Below are 17050 nucleotides of genomic sequence, written 5' to 3'. Positions count from 1 at the left end.
TGTACGCGCTTGTTCCATAGAGGGCATCTTGTAAACTTGGGAGAACTTGGGTTCGATTATTTTTTGGGGAATGAAATTGGACTCTCTGGATACGGAATAACCACATTAGGGCTGCAAATAATTGCAAATCTTTTGATGACTGCACTTTTAAAATAAGGGAATTTGCATGAAATTCATACAACTTTAACTGTGCAATTGTATGGGAGCTAAATCAAAATATGAACCTATCTTAAAAATTGTTTGCAAGGAGGAGTTCTACCCCCGGAGACACTATAATACCATATTATAGCTAAATATGTTATTAAATATGGGGTAACATGTAAAAATTCAACGAATCGGGGGTACCATAAAAGGGGCTACATCAAAACATAAATCCGTATTGAAAATGTTTTGTAAGAAGATTTTATACGCAGGGAGAACATGGAATGCAAAATATCAGCTAAGTTGGTTTAAAAATGTGGTCATGATATTCAAAATACCTTAAATTGAGAGGTACGCTGACATGGGGGCTATGTGGAACAAAATTCAATTTTTTTCAAAATGTTGGGAAAGGAAATGGTATAGCTAGATATATGGTTTTTTCTTAAACTCATAGTGAATTTTTGTATAGAATTTTTATCTTCTTTTCAACTAGAACCAAGTTTCATATTACTTTCATGTAACAACTCGAAAAAAGAAGGAAAAATATTAATCAAAAAATTGGGAAATATTTTCGTCTTTGACGTCATCCCTCTAAAATTATGTTTTGTGGGACAATTTTTAATAAACTCAGATGAAGTCCGACTTTAACCCTAAAACGTGGCGATTAGATAAGATTTACAGATTTGGTGTATTCTGATACCTATAGTAAAATTTTATGACGAACAATTTTGTGGAATATTTGGATTTGATATGATCACATTTTAAAGGAGTTTTTAAAAGATTTTCGAAAAAATTACCAAAAAAACACTTCGATGAACCGGATAATGGTTACCATTTTTCACAAGAATATTGCCCACATCCGCCTCTGTAAAGTTGCCAAAGACACTATATACCTAAAATGCAAGGATTCAATAATGTCTTAACTCGAATATTTCGAAAAAAAACTAGAAATGGGTGGAACTTGCCCCGCCTACTTTGGTTACTTTCCGATGTAAACTTTAAAAACGACGATACACGTGTCTCATATTTTTTGCTCTACTTTCATAATCTACTCAGTTTTCCTTGTCATTTTCGCACATTCTTAGTAGACATAATTTTTAAAAATAAAAAAAAAATATTTTGCAGACTGGACTGGACCGGGTGACTATTTTTGCATCTTCGAAAATTGTTACCCAGTAGTTGAAAATTCGAAATTAAAATATAGTCAAATATATAGTAGATCGTCTCAGAAGTATGATGTTTTGGAATCACCTATGGGCATTATCAAAAAAAAAAACCAAAACATTTACATTAGGGTGCCTTTTATAAACAAAAATTCATCTACTTAGTCTAATAAGTGTAAGTAAAGAAGCTTCTTATCCATGTTATCGTATCAAATATATAGTTATGTATATGTATGTATGTGGGTATGTATCTAAAATAACTATGTATGTATTTGTATGTTATTAACTTTAGTTATTTGTTTGGTTTTTGTTTGCAAATGTTATACAAATATTTTCTACTCTGCTTAGATATATTCACCCTGTGCTGTGCCGTGTGTAAAGAGATCCTTGTTATTGTTCACACTGACATTCTTACATTTAAAAAGTTTCTTAAAAAATACCAACAAATCCCGGACAATGTCCGTCTTTTCCTGTGTCTTATATTCTATTGGTGTTGTTGTTGTTGTTGTTGTTGCTGTTGCAGTTACTGCTGCTGTTGATGATGGTGTTGTTGTTGTTACCATTAAATGTTTTCTAGTATCTCTTGTTGTTGGGATGCTGCTGGTGGTTTCATTTGTTGGTGACGTATCTGTCAACATCAATGGTGTGGTAGCTGCTTTTAAAGTTGCTGCCGCCATTTGATTATTGAATAGACCAGTACCGGTAATGCTATCGCATGAATTATATTGATGATTGGGCGTAATCGGTCAAGGAGAATTATCCGAATCGGAACCACCAAATGAATGCATTGGAAACAGGGGATACCAGCCGTTGACACGTTCATCCATATTCAATTTATCGAGATTGACTTCGGTGCCACCGAGACCTTGATTGTGTTCGAAGCCAACACAACGTTGCCAGACCATAATCACAATGTTGCGTCCAAACACATCTGAGCACTGCAGACAAAAATTAATAAAAAACGTATTTAATAATTGTATTCGAAACTCACCTGATATTTAATTGTCTGCTTATAGATCGGCTCTGCCGAATGCCTTACAACCCGTGTTTTCTTTTTGTGCCGCAAACGATCACCATCCTTGATGTAACATTTCACATAGGTATCGGGTGGTGTTTCACAATCTACAGGTACGATTTTACGAGCGCAAATTAACTGGAATGAGAAATGAAAGATAATGAAACATGTGAGGTATTTGGCACTCTCTGCCCTAAGGGAAACTTTAGGAATGTCAGCGAATATGCCTTTTGTGACCGAACTAACAGTAGAATGCCATTTGAGGTTCCCAGAGGTCGCGGAACTTCTCCACCCAAAAAATTGTCAACATTTGAGATTCTCAGTGGTCACAAAAGTACTCTACCAAAAATAGTCACCATAGGTCCATGTTTTTGGTATAGACTCCATAAACGGTACCCCTAGATAGCGGTACGTCCCGATTTTCAATATTTTGAGGATTATAGCAACATTTGTGGGTGACGTAGAGGATGGAATATACCAAGGAACTGTCCTGACCGGTTTTAACATGGCAAAACCCAGGATTTATCTTGGTCCCTCTTTCATCTCAAGTGGACACTGACCTCCCCGTGGTGTCACCTGGGGAACTCACCCGTTAAAGGTAGTGAGCTAACATGTGCCGCGCGTTCACCCATAAGAACGTTAAAAACTTGGGTTTGGGCGTCGGGTTAGTAACCCTCCCCTAGAAAAAACAGCCTACTATTAAAAAAACGAAAGAAAAGAAAAGCAAATCCCTCAAAAGTTGACGACCCCCGCAAACGTTTTAAGGACCATGATCTGCGAATCTGCACCTGGAATGTTCGCACTCTTTATAGAGAAGGTGCAGTTACGCATTGGCAGATGTACTTGAAAAGTACAAGGCCGACATTACCGCTATACAAGAAATACGATGGAACGGGAAACGCGTCTCAACAACACCTAAAGGTGACGCACTGTATTATAGCTGCCATGACACAAAGCATGAGTTTGGTTGCGGATTTGTAGTTGGTCGGAGGTTAAAACATCTGGTCTCCAGCTTTACCCCAGTGAATGAAAGACTCGCTGCAGTTCGATTAAATGCAAAATTCTTCAACATCAGCTTTATTTGCGCTCATGCTCCCACTGAAGACAAGGACGTACAGACCAAAGATATATTTTACGAGCGCTTAGAAGAAACTTATGACCGTTGCCCTGCACATGCCATTAAAATTATACTAAGCGATTTTAATGCCAAAATTGGAATGGAGAATATCTTTGGCCCAACAGTCGGGAAATTCAGTCTCCACAGTGAAACATCTGACAATGGTATGAGGCTGATAGACTTCGCAGCGGCAAAAAATATGGTAGTTAGCAGCACCAGATTTCAAAATCTCGACATCCATAAGGGCACCTGGCTGTCGCCAGATCAAAGAACAAGAAATCAAATTGATCACGTCGTGATATATGGAAGACATGCATCAAGCGTGTTGGATGTACGATCGTTCCGAGGTGCAAACATAGGCTCGGACCACTACCTTGTTGCAGCAAAGGTACGTACCAGATTAAACGTAGCAAACAAAGTGCGAACAGACACAACACGGAAGTTGGACATCGGTAAGCTGCAATCACAACAGATAGCCACAGCATATTCCACTCAACTGGCCCAACTGCTTAATCAAAGCACTCCTCGTCCCGATAGCATATCAGGAAAATGGCAAAACAGTGCCCCCTCCATGCAAACAGCCGCAAAATCAGTACTTGGATACCAGAGACCTCCACCAAGGAATCCATGGTATGACCAGGAGTGTCGTGCTGCTACCGAAGAGAAAATGCGGCATATAGGGCTACTTTACAATCAGTAGCAACGCGTATCGCACGAGAGAGGTATCGGTAGAAAAGGAGAGAGGAGAAACGCCTTTTCCACAGGAAAAAGGAATCCTCGTCCCGATAACATATCAAGACAATGGCAAAACATTGCTCACTCCATGCAAACAGCCGCAAAATCAGTACTTGGATACCAGAGACCTCCACCACGGAATCCATGGTATGACCAGGAGTGTCGTGCTGCTACCGAAGAGAAAAATGCAGCATAGAGGGCTACTTTACAATCAGTAGCAACGCGTAGCGCACGAGAGAGTTATCGAGAGAAAAGGAAAGAGGAGAAACGTCTTTTCCGCAGGAAAAAGAGAGAGATGGAAAAGCGGGAGTGTGAACAAATCGAGATGTACAGGAGACAGAATGAAGTCCGAAAATTCTACCAAAGAGTGAAGCATCAAACTGATGGCTTTGAAACTGGCACATCCTCCTGTAGAGACCAGCAAGGTAATCTGGTAACTGATACAGATAGTGTGCTCAGGTTATGGAAAGAAAATTTTTCCATACTGTTGGTATCCGATAGTAGCGATGACGGCGAAGATACCACAGATCCGATCCCAGAAGATGGTATTGAATGTATACCACCCGGCCAAGATGAGGTAAAGACAGCAATAAACCGGCTGAAGAATAATAAGGCAGCAGGAGCTGATGACCTACCAGCCGAGCTGTTTAAAACCGAAGGCGACACGCTGATAAGGTGTATGCATCAGCTAGTTAGCTCCATCTGGCAGGAAGAACGCGTACCCAACGATTGGAACCTGGACGTCCTGTGTCCCGTCCATAAGAAAGGAGATAAGACTTTATGCTCCAACTATATGGGGCATAAGTCTTCTCCCTATCGCCTACAAGATAGTGTCAGGGATATTGTGCGAACGACTAAAGCCCATGGCCAACGAAATAAATGGACCATACCAATGCGGTTTTAGACCTGGCCAGTTCACCATTGACCAGATATTTACCCTGCGGCAAATCCTGGAGAAGACACAAAAGATGTAGATCGACACCTACCACCTTTTTGTCGATTATAAAGCAGCCTTCGACAGCCAGCTACGTTCAAAGGTATTCCAAGCAATGTCTGAATTTGGTATCCCCGGAAAGCTCATTCGGCTTTGTAAAATGACTCTAACTGACACAAGATCTTCAGTTAAAATAGGAAAGAGCCTCTCCGAAGAGTTTTGTACCAAAAGAGGTTTCAGGCAATGTAATAGCCTTTCGTGTGATATTTTCAACATCCTGCTAGAAAAGGTTATACGAGAGGCAAACGTCAAAAGAAGTTGTACAATCTACACCAATAGCCACATGTTACTTGGTTATGCTGATGATATAGACATCATGGGACGATCAGTAAAAGGAGTAACCGATACCTTTATGAAGGTCGAAGGAGAATCAGCTAAAGTGGGTCTGGCGGTAAACGGCGAGAAGACCAAGTTGATGGTGTCGACGCGCAAAGCGTCCATTGAGATCGGACCAACTGTTGAAGTTAGTTCCTACAATTTTGAGGTAGTAAAAAACTTCGTGTACCTCGGCACCGCCGTAAACACAACAAACGACATTAGTTGTGAAATAAAAAGAAGAATTAGATTGGCCAACATATGCTACTTTGGCTTAAGTAAGCACTTCAAAAAGAAAGCCACAACTCGTCAAACAAAAATAACGCTTTGCAAAACACTGATACTACCCGTGCTGATGTATGGTTCCAAAGCCTAGGTACTTGCGCAAGCAGATAAGGCAGTGCTTGGCGTGTTTGAGAGAAAAATTCTTCGAAAGATCTGCGTTGACGGTTAATATCGACGTCGTATGAACCACGAGCTGTATCTGCTATACAACGACATCAATATGGTTAAACGTATCGAGATGCAGGGATTGTGTTGACTGGGCCATATAATAAGAATGAGCGATGATGAACCCGCTAAAAAGGCGTATAAATTCGAGCCACATGGCGGTGAACGCAGAATTGGCAGCCCAAAGAATAGATGGCTCAAACAAGTGGATGAAGAGATGACAAGGCGCGGTATTCCAAAAAGCACGAAACAGAGAGAATTGGAGATCTTTCCTTAGTTCGGTCTATGGAACAAATGTTCTGTAATGGCCCTAATATATAGCGACTTTTGTTGACCGAACTATCTGTTATTTGACATTTGAGATTCTTAGCGGTCATAAAACTTCTCCACCAAAAATTTTCAATATAGGTCCATGTTTTGATAAAGCCCTCATATAACGGTACCTCCCGATTTTCGGTATTTTGAGAATTTTAGCTACATTTGTTGGCCAAACTATCTGTAATTTGACTTTTAAGATTCCAAGGGTTCACAAAAGTTATCCACCAAAATTGTCGACATAGGCCCACGCTTTGGTATAGCCTCTAGATAACGGTACCTCCCGATTTTCCGTATTTTGACATTTGAGGTTAGTAGAGGTCACTACACTTCTCCACCAAACATTGTCAACATATGTAGGTCTATGTTTCTTATAGCCCCCATATAACGGTACTTCCCGATTTTCGGTATTTTGAGGATTTGTTTGCCGAACTCTCTGTAATTTAACATTTGGTCACAAAACTTCTTCACCAAAAATTGTCAACTTAGCCCCATATAAAGGTGGCGCCCGATTAAAGACATTCTTTAGATACATTTTTATACCCTCAGCATTAATGCTAACGAGGGTATATACACTTTCATACGGGCAAAATGTGCCTCATCGAAATAATGGTTTTAGACCCCAAGTATGTTTGGACGAAATGTGTTTTAGACAATTTGGAGTCGATTTAGCAATGTCCGTCCGTCCGTCTGTCTGGCTGGCTGGAGCGCACGATAACTCTCGAACGGATAAACCGATTCGGTTTTAATTTTGCCTTTCGTAATATTTTACCCAAACTTAGTTTAAGTTCGAAGATGGGCTATATCGGTCCACTCCTTCCGGTACCTCCCGCACAAAAGTTCGAAAATGTTCGGAAAATTTGTGCGCACAATAACTCTTGGAGGGAGTAACCGATTTGGTCCATCGTGAAATGTGTACCAGACTTAGATATGGTTTCAATATGGACTCAATCGGTCCACTCGTTCGGGTACCTCCCACACAAAATTTCGTAAAAGTTCAGTTTAGGGTCATCTCTCGAATCGCTTTGATTTTTGTTGTAGCAACTTTTATTCACCGCCCACATACGACTATACATGTTTCATCAGGGGCAAGTTCATACTTCCTGAAAAAATGGCCTGAAAGTTGCACAAAACCCCTATGACATCGTGTGAGGTGGTTGGAGCGCAAGATAACTCTCGAACGGATCTGCCTATTCGATCCAAAATTTGGCCTTCGTTATATTTTATCCAAATATAGTTTAAGTTCGAAGATAAGCCATATTGGTCCACTCCTTCAGGTACCTCCCCTATAAAAGTTCAACAATGTCCGGAAAAATTGTTCGTACGGTAACTCTTGAAGGTAGTGGCCGAATTGGTCCATACTTTACACATCCTAATATATCTACCAGATATAGATCAGGTTCAAATATGGACTATATTTGTCTACTCCATCCGGTATCCCCCACACAAAATTTCGGATAAGTTCACTTTAAGACCTGATATCGAATCACTTTGATTTTATTTGAAGCAACTTGCATTCGCTGCCTCATTTACGATGGTAAAAGTTTTTTCAGGGGCAAGTCCATACGTCTTGAGCAAACAGCCCGAAGGTTGTAAAAACCCCCTATGGCAACATATGTAGTGGCTGGAGATCCACTTCCATAATGGTCAATGTAGATCCATTCCTTTTAGTATCTCCTCCACAAAACTTTTGATCTTTAATCCTAACGAACATTTCTGTCGGCTTAAATGCCCAAAATTTTTAAAAACCCCTAAATACATATGTTTTTTTTTGGGAAAAATTGTTTCAATATATACAGGCTGAGGGTATATATCTGTCGGCAAAGCCGACTGATATTTTTTTACTTGTTTACTTGTTTTTCCAATTACCTCTACTTCCACACAGCCCTTAATCTTGCTAAAACCCATCTTCAGTTCACCATGTCGCTCCATTGTCAAACGATAACCTTTGGGATGTATTTGTCCTGGTCCCAATTGTAGTCCATAACTGGTCGAGGTGGCACTGAGCGATGACGAAACCGTTGTTGACAAATTGCTCGATGAATCCGATAGGCTTTTGTAGGATTTTACACTGGAATTTGAGGGGACAACACTCGATTTACGTGACATGGACGGGCTGTCGGGTGTGGACGGAGCCATACTGCTATTTTTACGTAACGGTTCATGGACCATAAGACTTGAGCCACTAACGCTACCGCCGCCGCCAGCTGTTCCAATTGGACTTGCAACATTGCTACTTCCCGATGCCACATACATACTCCCCTTGCGTTGTCTTGGTGTTAAAGTTTCACCACTGGTGGTGTTTAGAGCATAAACACTGCCCTTGCGCTGAGGACTGTCCTCGGGTCTTAAATTATAAACACTGCCTTTGCGCACATTTTGTGGACTATCAGTGAGTTGTGATCCCAAATAGTATTGTCTTTCGGAAACATTTGTGGCCGATGAGGCCTGTTTAAGCATAGAGAGCGCTTGTTTTGGTGTTGCTGGCAATGTAATGCCACCGCTACCCTTCCAACGGTTTGGAAATGGTGGCTTCGTTTCATCATCTGATGGTGGACTTGTTGCTGTGTTACCCAATCCCATGGGTAATTGTTGGTGTTGTTGTTGTTGCGATAAATCGTATACAGAACTTTTGCGACTGCTTGGATTGCTGGGTAGGCCAACACGGCTGGTTCCTAGGAATAAAGAGGCAAGATTAATAAAATCAAATAGATATTGAGAATATTATCTAGAGTAACGAACTTGAAATCTGAAACAGTTTTATAAAGAATTCCTAAAAATGTTGAATGTCCAAAGCTACCACAACAACAACATGCATTTTCACTCATACATACATAAATAAATATTTGAAAAGATTAGTGCTTGTTGGGTAAGGTGTAAAAAAGTTATCATGTTTATATGTATGCTTGTGTTAGATTATTAAATATTTGTATGTATTAGATAAGAACAATCAATATTATTGAAGTATTTTGGATTCACGGGCTCTGTATGGATATCCCATCCCAGAAATGCTTTAGTCATGTACGATGCCATGATTTCATAGAATGTACGGGCCTCCTTAAAAATGCCCTGCGTACGTCCCTGGTACCGGAGAAGATACTTCTGTAGGTTTTTTAGCTGTTGGGAACATTTTCCAGGATGGAAATGGCCGCAAAAACTACATGTTGAAACAAAATTCAGAATGATCCAAGACGAGTCCTTAAACTGCATTTTTCCAAACTTTGGGTAGGGTGTACCCGTAGGAGTGATCCGATGTAGTACATATTCGGACCTAATACAAATCCGTAGGAAATAATACGATTTACAAAGTTTGAGCTAAATCGATTCCTCTCTTATAGGGTTATTTTGCACATTAGCCAGTTTAGGTGGTGCCGGTAGGATTTTCTGGACCTTTTTGGGTCATTATCTCAGGAAGTATGGACTTGCCCACGAAAAAAATTACAACGTCGTAACAGGGGCCGCAAGTGCCACCTGCTGCATCACAAATTAATAAGATCAGAGAGGAGTTGTTCAACTATACTTTTTCCAAATTTTGTGTGGGAGGTACCCAAATGAGTGGACCGATATAGTCCCTGAAAGTAATATTACCAATAGCAAAGTTTGGCTCAATTCGGTAACTCCCTCCTAGAGTTATCATGCCCACAATCTTGGCGAAAATTTTTGAACCTTTGTGGGGGAGGTACCGGAAGGAGTGGACCGATATGGTCTATCTTCGAACTTAAACTAAGTTTGGACCATATATTGAAAGACCCAAAATTTGAACCAAATTTGATACGTTCGAGAGTTATCGTCCGCTGCAACTACAACACAAGGTATTATATGGGTTGAGGAAGTATGGACTTGCTGCAGAAAAAAATTATATCGTCGTAATGGGGGTAGTGAATACAAGTGGCCGCAACAAAAATCAAACCGATTCGAGAGCAGGCCTTAAGCTGCACGTAAGCAAAATTTTGTGTGGGAGGTACCCGAAGGAGTGGACCAATAGGGTCCATATTGGAACCTCATCTATGTCTGGTAGAAATGTCACGATGTGCAAAGTATGGACTAATTCCGTAACTCCCTTCAAGAGTTATCGTGCGGACAAGTTTTCCGAACATGTTTGAACTTTTGTTGGGGAGGTACCCGAAGGAGTGGACCGATATGGTCCATCTTCGAACTTAAATCAAATCTGGACAAAATATTTCGATACCCAAAATTTGAACCGAATCGATTGATCTGTTCGAGAGTTATCGTGCGCACCAGCCAGCCAGACAGACGGACATTGTTAGATCGACTCAAAATTGTCTGAAACGGATATCGTACAAACATACTTTGGGTCTAAAACCATTATTGCGATGAGGCACATTTTTGGTCGTATCAAAGTGTATATACCCTCTTTAGCGTAAAGGCTGAGGGTATAAAAAGATACCTCATTATACCCTCAGCATTTAGGCTAGAAAGGGTATATACATATGTACATGTGGATACGACCAAAAATGTGCCTCATCGAAATAACGGTTTTAGACCCCAAGTATGTTGGGGCGAAATTCGTTTCAGACAATTTGGAGTCGATTTAGCTATGTCCGTCCGTCTGTCGGTCTGTCCGTCTGTCTGACCGCATGATGCGCACGATAACTCTCGAACGGATCAACCGATCCGAACCAAATTTTGGGTATCGTAATATTTTGTCCAAAGTTCGAAGATGGGCCATATCGGTGCACTCCTTCGGGTACCTCTCTCACAAAATTTCAAAATTTATCTGTAAAATGGTGTGAAAGATAACTCTCGAAGGGAGCAATCGATTTGGTCCAAGCTTTGTACATAGTATTATTCCTTCCATATATAGATCGGTTTCGAATATGGACTATATCGGTCCACTCCTTCGGGTACCTCCCACACAAAATTCGGATAAAGTGAAGTTTAGGAGTTCCTCTCGTATCGTTTGGAAATTTTTTTCAGTAGGTTGTCCTTGCGGCTCCCTTTACGACGTTACAATTTCTTTCTTGAGCAAGCCCATATATATATAATTGTTCCACAAACATCCCATACGGGACAAGGGAGACTTCTCTCATATCAATGAGTGCACCCCGATTCATATTAGCTCAATGATATGGGACCTACAGTTTATCGCCGAGTCCGAACGGCGTGTCTTAAGACACCACTTTGTAGAGAAGTTTTACATGGCTGAAATACTCAGGAAATGTCGCCAACATTACTGATGGGTATTTTGCCACCGTTGAAAATTTTGATGTTGACTGGCCGGGGAATCGAACCCACGACCTTCAGCGTGCAATGCGGGTGTGCATACCATTGCACCACGGTGGCACCCTGAGCAAGCCCATACTTCCTGAAAAATTGGCCTAAAGGATCCAAGAAACCCTGACGGCACCAACCAAAAGGCAAACCCGCAAGATAATTCTCGCACAGAGTTTCAGATTGGTGCAAACGTTGTACATCATATTATTTCATCCAGTCATGTATCAAGGTGGAATATGGACTATATCGATCCACTCCTTCGGATACCTCCCACACAAAAATTTTTCCGGAGTAAGTTGATACTTCCTGAGGTAATGACCCAAAACCTCTAAATCCCTGTCGGCACACACTAAAATGCCTATTGCGCAAGGTAACTCTAAAACTTTTTCAAAAATTTCTTCCAAACTTTTGTCAGTGGCTGAGGGTGTATCTCCGTCTGCATACATAGGTGACTGATACTTTCTTACTTGTTTTAAATATAAATAAATAATAAATAATTTAATAATAAATAAATCGTATCTAACATACGATGGCAGCTACTCCTACTCTGACAAGATTGACTGAATTAACCCCTGAAATCGAAGTAACTAGCCATATCTTATGATACACACATGTATGTCAATATATATCGGGACATATCGGGCCAATATCTCATAAAGTATAAGTATAAATTATTGTAATTAAAATTTCAACACGATCAAGAAGTAACCTTAAGCTGGATTAAATCACAAAAGTGTTAAATAGTTGTAGCAATTTCAATCAGTACTTTAGATCGTTATGGTGTCCAGCAGCCATTTTAATTGATCATCGTAAGATTTTTTTATAACATTTGGAACATTATTCTCACCAACCCCTCACACATCCCTTAGGAAACAAAAAAAACCTATATATGTCTATAAACACATCCAAAAGAGCTACTATCGCTAAAAAGTTCACAAATATCCTTGAACAGCCCTTAAGCAGATCTTAATCGACATTTTTGAACTTTTCTGAGGGAGGTACCGGAAGGTTTTGTGCAATACAGAGCTTCTTGGAACTTAATGTACGTTTAGAAGGTATTTGACGATGTGCAAAAGTTCGCAATTTATCGTACTATCAGACATTTCAGGAACTGCCTGCAGAGTTTTCCTGAGCAAAAAAATTTTGAAATTTTGTGGTGGAGATACACTAAATTGTGGACCGATAGTTCTTCAAAGTTTTTAGCACTGAATAAGTGACTACTGAACCAATGATCAGCCCATAAGTGAGAATTGAAAGAAGAGCTAGAAGAACACGAGAGTTTCAGCATGTATTACAGATGGGATCGGCTTAAACTTTACAAAAGGAATGTCACGTCGCTCGGTGAAGTGACGGATGAGAAACTTCATGTCGTCTCGGCAGCCGCCTGTTTCCTTAATCTCAGTATTACCATTGCTGAAGGCTGTTTTCAATTTAGAATAAATGTACATCAAATTCTACACAAAGAAGTGTTCGATGTTTGGTGATTTAACCCAGCAAAAAGGATCCCTTAGTCATTATGTAACCCACAACAAAGTAATGTAAACAAAAACAATTACTTATATTACTCCTTACTAAGTTATGTGTACGGTGGCACAGAGCGTATGTGTCCGACTACAAATCAAAGGGTTGAGAAAAAATGGTTTTGTACTAAGCGAATTTATGAAGCAAAGGACTGTTATTAACGCCTTAACTTAAGTTGAATCATTTAGCAAATTGCCTTAGCTTCATTTTTCTAACTATGAAAATTCCTCTTAATTCCAAAAGGTGCCATGTATTTTGGTTATAATATCGGTCAAAATGAAAATATTTAATTTAGATGTATGGATTTCCTTAAAGTTTATGTTACTTTCCAAAAATTCGCAAATTCGCTTGTAGATTTCAAAACTGTATAGACTTTTTGCGGTTTTGGCAGTTATGGCCAAAAGTTTAACTCCCTTTTTTGGTGAATTGGTTGGTGAATTTATGTTTTTTTTTTTGGAATATTTTTAAGTAATTTTATTATCCATTCTTACATTTAGTTTCAATATAATGTGTTTTGTGCTATTAGCGATTTCTATGGTCATGGTAACTTAGAGGTGCAATGAAAACTCTCGAAAGAAAAAGGTTTTGGGGTATTCACTTTAACAAATAACTTATTTTCTTTTTGGGTCACCCTAATGTTGGACCATGCTAAAAAGTGGAGATTTTCCCCGCACTGAGAACCAAAAATACATTATTATAAGTAATTCTGCAGCAAATGTCGTTAAATCTTATAAAGTACCAAGAAAACGATGGTAACCCTATATGGAGGCTATTGTCAAAAGTGGACCGATATGACATTTTTTTATAAGATGGTGTTCTGAAGTCTGAGTTCATTATAAAAACATATTCGCTTAGAATATTTGGTTGACACCTGCCTAAATAATTGATGTACCAAATAATGGACCAATACTGACAATTTTTCGCAGGGAGGTTTACTATGCATAAATAACTCTTGGTTTTACAGCAAATTCGGTTGAAAAATGTGTTGGTAACAGTAAAATACTTCAATTCAGAATGATTCATTACATGGTAACCACGGGAAATTTTGGACCTAGGACCCCAATATTTTACTTAGAGTGTTTTTAGGCAACTATGACCCATTGATAACAATTTCAGTTCGATATATTATTGAGAAGTATTTTTGTCACACCTTCCTATGTAAGTGCCACCACTGTGCGCCAGCCGGGTACTTTGTGTTAAAAAAGTAAGAACGACGTTAAGTTCGGCCAGGCTAAACTTTTTATACCCTCCACCACGAGTTGTATTGAAGTAAGTATTACGAAGAAGACTAAATATCAAATTTCAGCAAGTTCGGTAAAACATTATGGTCAAACTTCAAAATACCCAAATTCGGGAAGGTACCGCTCCATGGAGCCTAAATCAAAACGTCGATCTATACCTACAAATTTCTGGCGGAAAGTTTTTAGACTCAAAGAAGACTAATTAGGAAATTTCTGATATTTCGGTAAAACCTTCAAAATACCGAAAATCAAGAGGTACGCTTCTATGGGGGATATACCGACGGACCTAATTCTTTTCTGGAATATTTTATAACCCCATGGAAGAGTAAATAACAAATTTCTGTCTTTCGGTGTGGTATTGACTTTGCAACCTTCAGAATTATAAAAATCGGGAAGTACCGTTCTATGGGGGCTATATCGAATCGTGGACCTATACCGACGAATTTTAGTCAAAAAAGATTTTACCTCCAACAAAGACTAAATACCAAATTTCAGCCATTTCAGTGGGTTACTGTGGCCAGAACCTTCAAAATACCTAAAATCGGGAGGTACCGTTCTATGGGGGCTATATGAAGGCGAGGACCTATAACGACAAATTTCTTGGAGAAAGTTTTATACCCCCAATGAAGACTAACTACAAAATTTCAGCCATTTCGGGGTGATAACGAGGCTAAAACCTTCAAAATAGCGAAAATCTGGTGGTACCGTTCTATGGGGACTATATGATGGCATGGACCTATACCGACGAATTTAATATGGAACGTTTAATATACCAAATGAACACCAAATACCAAATTTCAGCCATTTCGATGGAATATTGAGGTCACAAACTTCAAAATGCCGGAAATGGGGAGGTACCGCGCTCCATGGGGGTTATACTAAGGCGTGGACCTATACCTACAAATTTCATATGGAACGTTGCATACCCCAAATGAAGACCAAATACCAAATATCACCCATTTCGATGGAATATTGAGGCAACAACCTTCAAAATACCGGAATAGTGAGGAACAGTTCTATGGGGGCTATATTAAGGCGTAGGCCTGTACCAACACATTTCTTATGGAACGTTTAATATATCAAATGAAGACCAAATCCCAAATTTCAGCCATTTCGGTGGATTATTGTGGCCACAACCTTCAAAATACCGTTCTATGGGGGCAATATGAAGGCGTGTACCTATACCAACAAATTTCTGGGGTAAAGTTTTATACCCCCAACGAAGACTAAGTATTAAATTTCAGCCATAGTAGAGGGTTTTGTAAGTAGCTACGGCTGCCAAAAATCTCTTACAAAACCCATTTTTTTAGCTGGGAATCGACCTATTAAGCTCATATTCCATGACAACACGAAGAACCCGATGTACACCATAACTCTCGATTTGGTCCATGCTTTGTACATCTTAATATTTCTGCTGGACATCGATCAGATTCAAATGTGGCCTATATCGATCCACTCATTCGGATACCTCCCACACAAAATTTCAGAAAGTGCAGTTTAAGAGATGCTCTCATATAGCTTTAATGTTAGTTGTAGCAACTTGCATTCGCTGCCACCATTATGGCGGTACAAGTTTTTCCAGAGACAAGTCCATACTTCAGGAGAAAATGGGCCGAAAGCAATAAAAACATCAAGGAAACATAGGTAGTGGCTGGAGCGCACGATAACTCTCGAACTGATAAACAGCTTTTTTGGTCTTTGTAATATTTTTCTCCAACTTAGTTTAGTTTCGAAGATGAGCAATATCGATCCTCTCCTTCAGGTACTTCGCTCCACCAAAGTTCAAAACTTTCGCTAAAATAGTGCGAACGATAACTCTCGAAGGCATTTACAAAGTTGGTCCATATTTTCCACATCGTAATATCTCTTCGAAACATAGATCAGGTTTGAACATGGTCAATATCGATCCACTCCTTCGGGTACCTCGCACACAAAATTTCGGAAAAGTGCAGTTTATTATTATGTGACCTGGTTTCGCTGTTAGTTGAGCAGCTCTTCAGACATATCGACTGTGGAATGGCTTCGCTGTCCTAGAACTTTTTTTTTCAAAGGCAAATGTGTTTTTTTGTAAGGGGTAAGGGGGGCAGACACTACAAGTGCTGCCCCCATTATGACGGTACAATTTCTTTCTGAAGAGCACAAAACTCTCGAACGAATCAGCCGATTCAGTCCAAAATATGGCCTTCGTAATATTCTGTCCAACTTGGCGGATAACGTAGGTTTTATCAATCCCATCAATATGGGTATCAAATGAAAGGGCTCAACAAGCAGAATACAATATACTATAAAAAATTGAAATCCAATATGGCGGCCGCTACAAAATGGCGGATAACGTAGGTTTTATCAATCCCATCAATATGGGTGTCAAATGAAAGTGCTCAACCAGTAGAATACAATGTACTATATAAAGTTAAAATCTAAGATGGCGTATAACTTAGGTTTTATCAATCCCCTCAAAATGGGTATCAAATGAAAGGTCTCAACAAGTAGAATACAATTTACTATGCAAAATTGAAATCTAAGATGGCCGCCGCTACCAAATGGCTGATAACAATTTTTTATCAATCCCTCCAATATGGGTATCAAATAAAAGGGCTTGACAAAAAGAATACAGTGCACTATACAGTACATTTTATACACCCGAAAGCCATACAGTTTCTAGCTAAGTACAATTACGGGACGGCTGAAAGAAGAATGTTGCCTTTAATACTATCATGGGCTTCTACAATACATAAAATGCAGGGCAGCACTGTGGATCACGCAATCGTATACTTAGGTGCGAAACTGTTTGAAGAAGGTCAAGCCTAC

General features: G+C 39.6%; 1 protein-coding gene across 5 annotated transcripts in view; it reads right to left on the bottom strand.

Annotated features, from left to right (window-relative positions):
• Nucleotides 1-1608: 1608 nt before the first annotated feature.
• Fife (regulating synaptic membrane exocytosis protein fife) overlaps nt 1609-17050 on the bottom strand; it is a 402960-nt gene continuing 387518 nt past the window's right edge. For all 5 annotated transcript variants that reach the window (XM_073986964.1, XM_073986962.1, XM_073986961.1 and 2 more), the window contains exons 16-18: nt 8115-8920; nt 2296-2457; nt 1609-2242 (exon numbers count right to left, since the gene is read on the bottom strand). In XM_073986964.1, coding sequence (XP_073843065.1) covers nt 2051-2242; nt 2296-2457; nt 8115-8920 — 1160 coding nt within the window. In that variant the 3' untranslated portion in view covers nt 1609-2050. The remainder of the gene's footprint in view (nt 2243-2295; nt 2458-8114; nt 8921-17050) is intronic.

The sequence above is a fragment of the Musca autumnalis genome, unplaced genomic scaffold (genome assembly GCF_047663935.1).
Source record: "Musca autumnalis isolate F117 unplaced genomic scaffold, ASM4766393v1 scaffold_4, whole genome shotgun sequence".
Taxonomy (NCBI): Eukaryota; Metazoa; Arthropoda; class Insecta; order Diptera; family Muscidae; genus Musca; species Musca autumnalis.
This window is presented reverse-complemented; position numbering and strand designations above follow the sequence as displayed.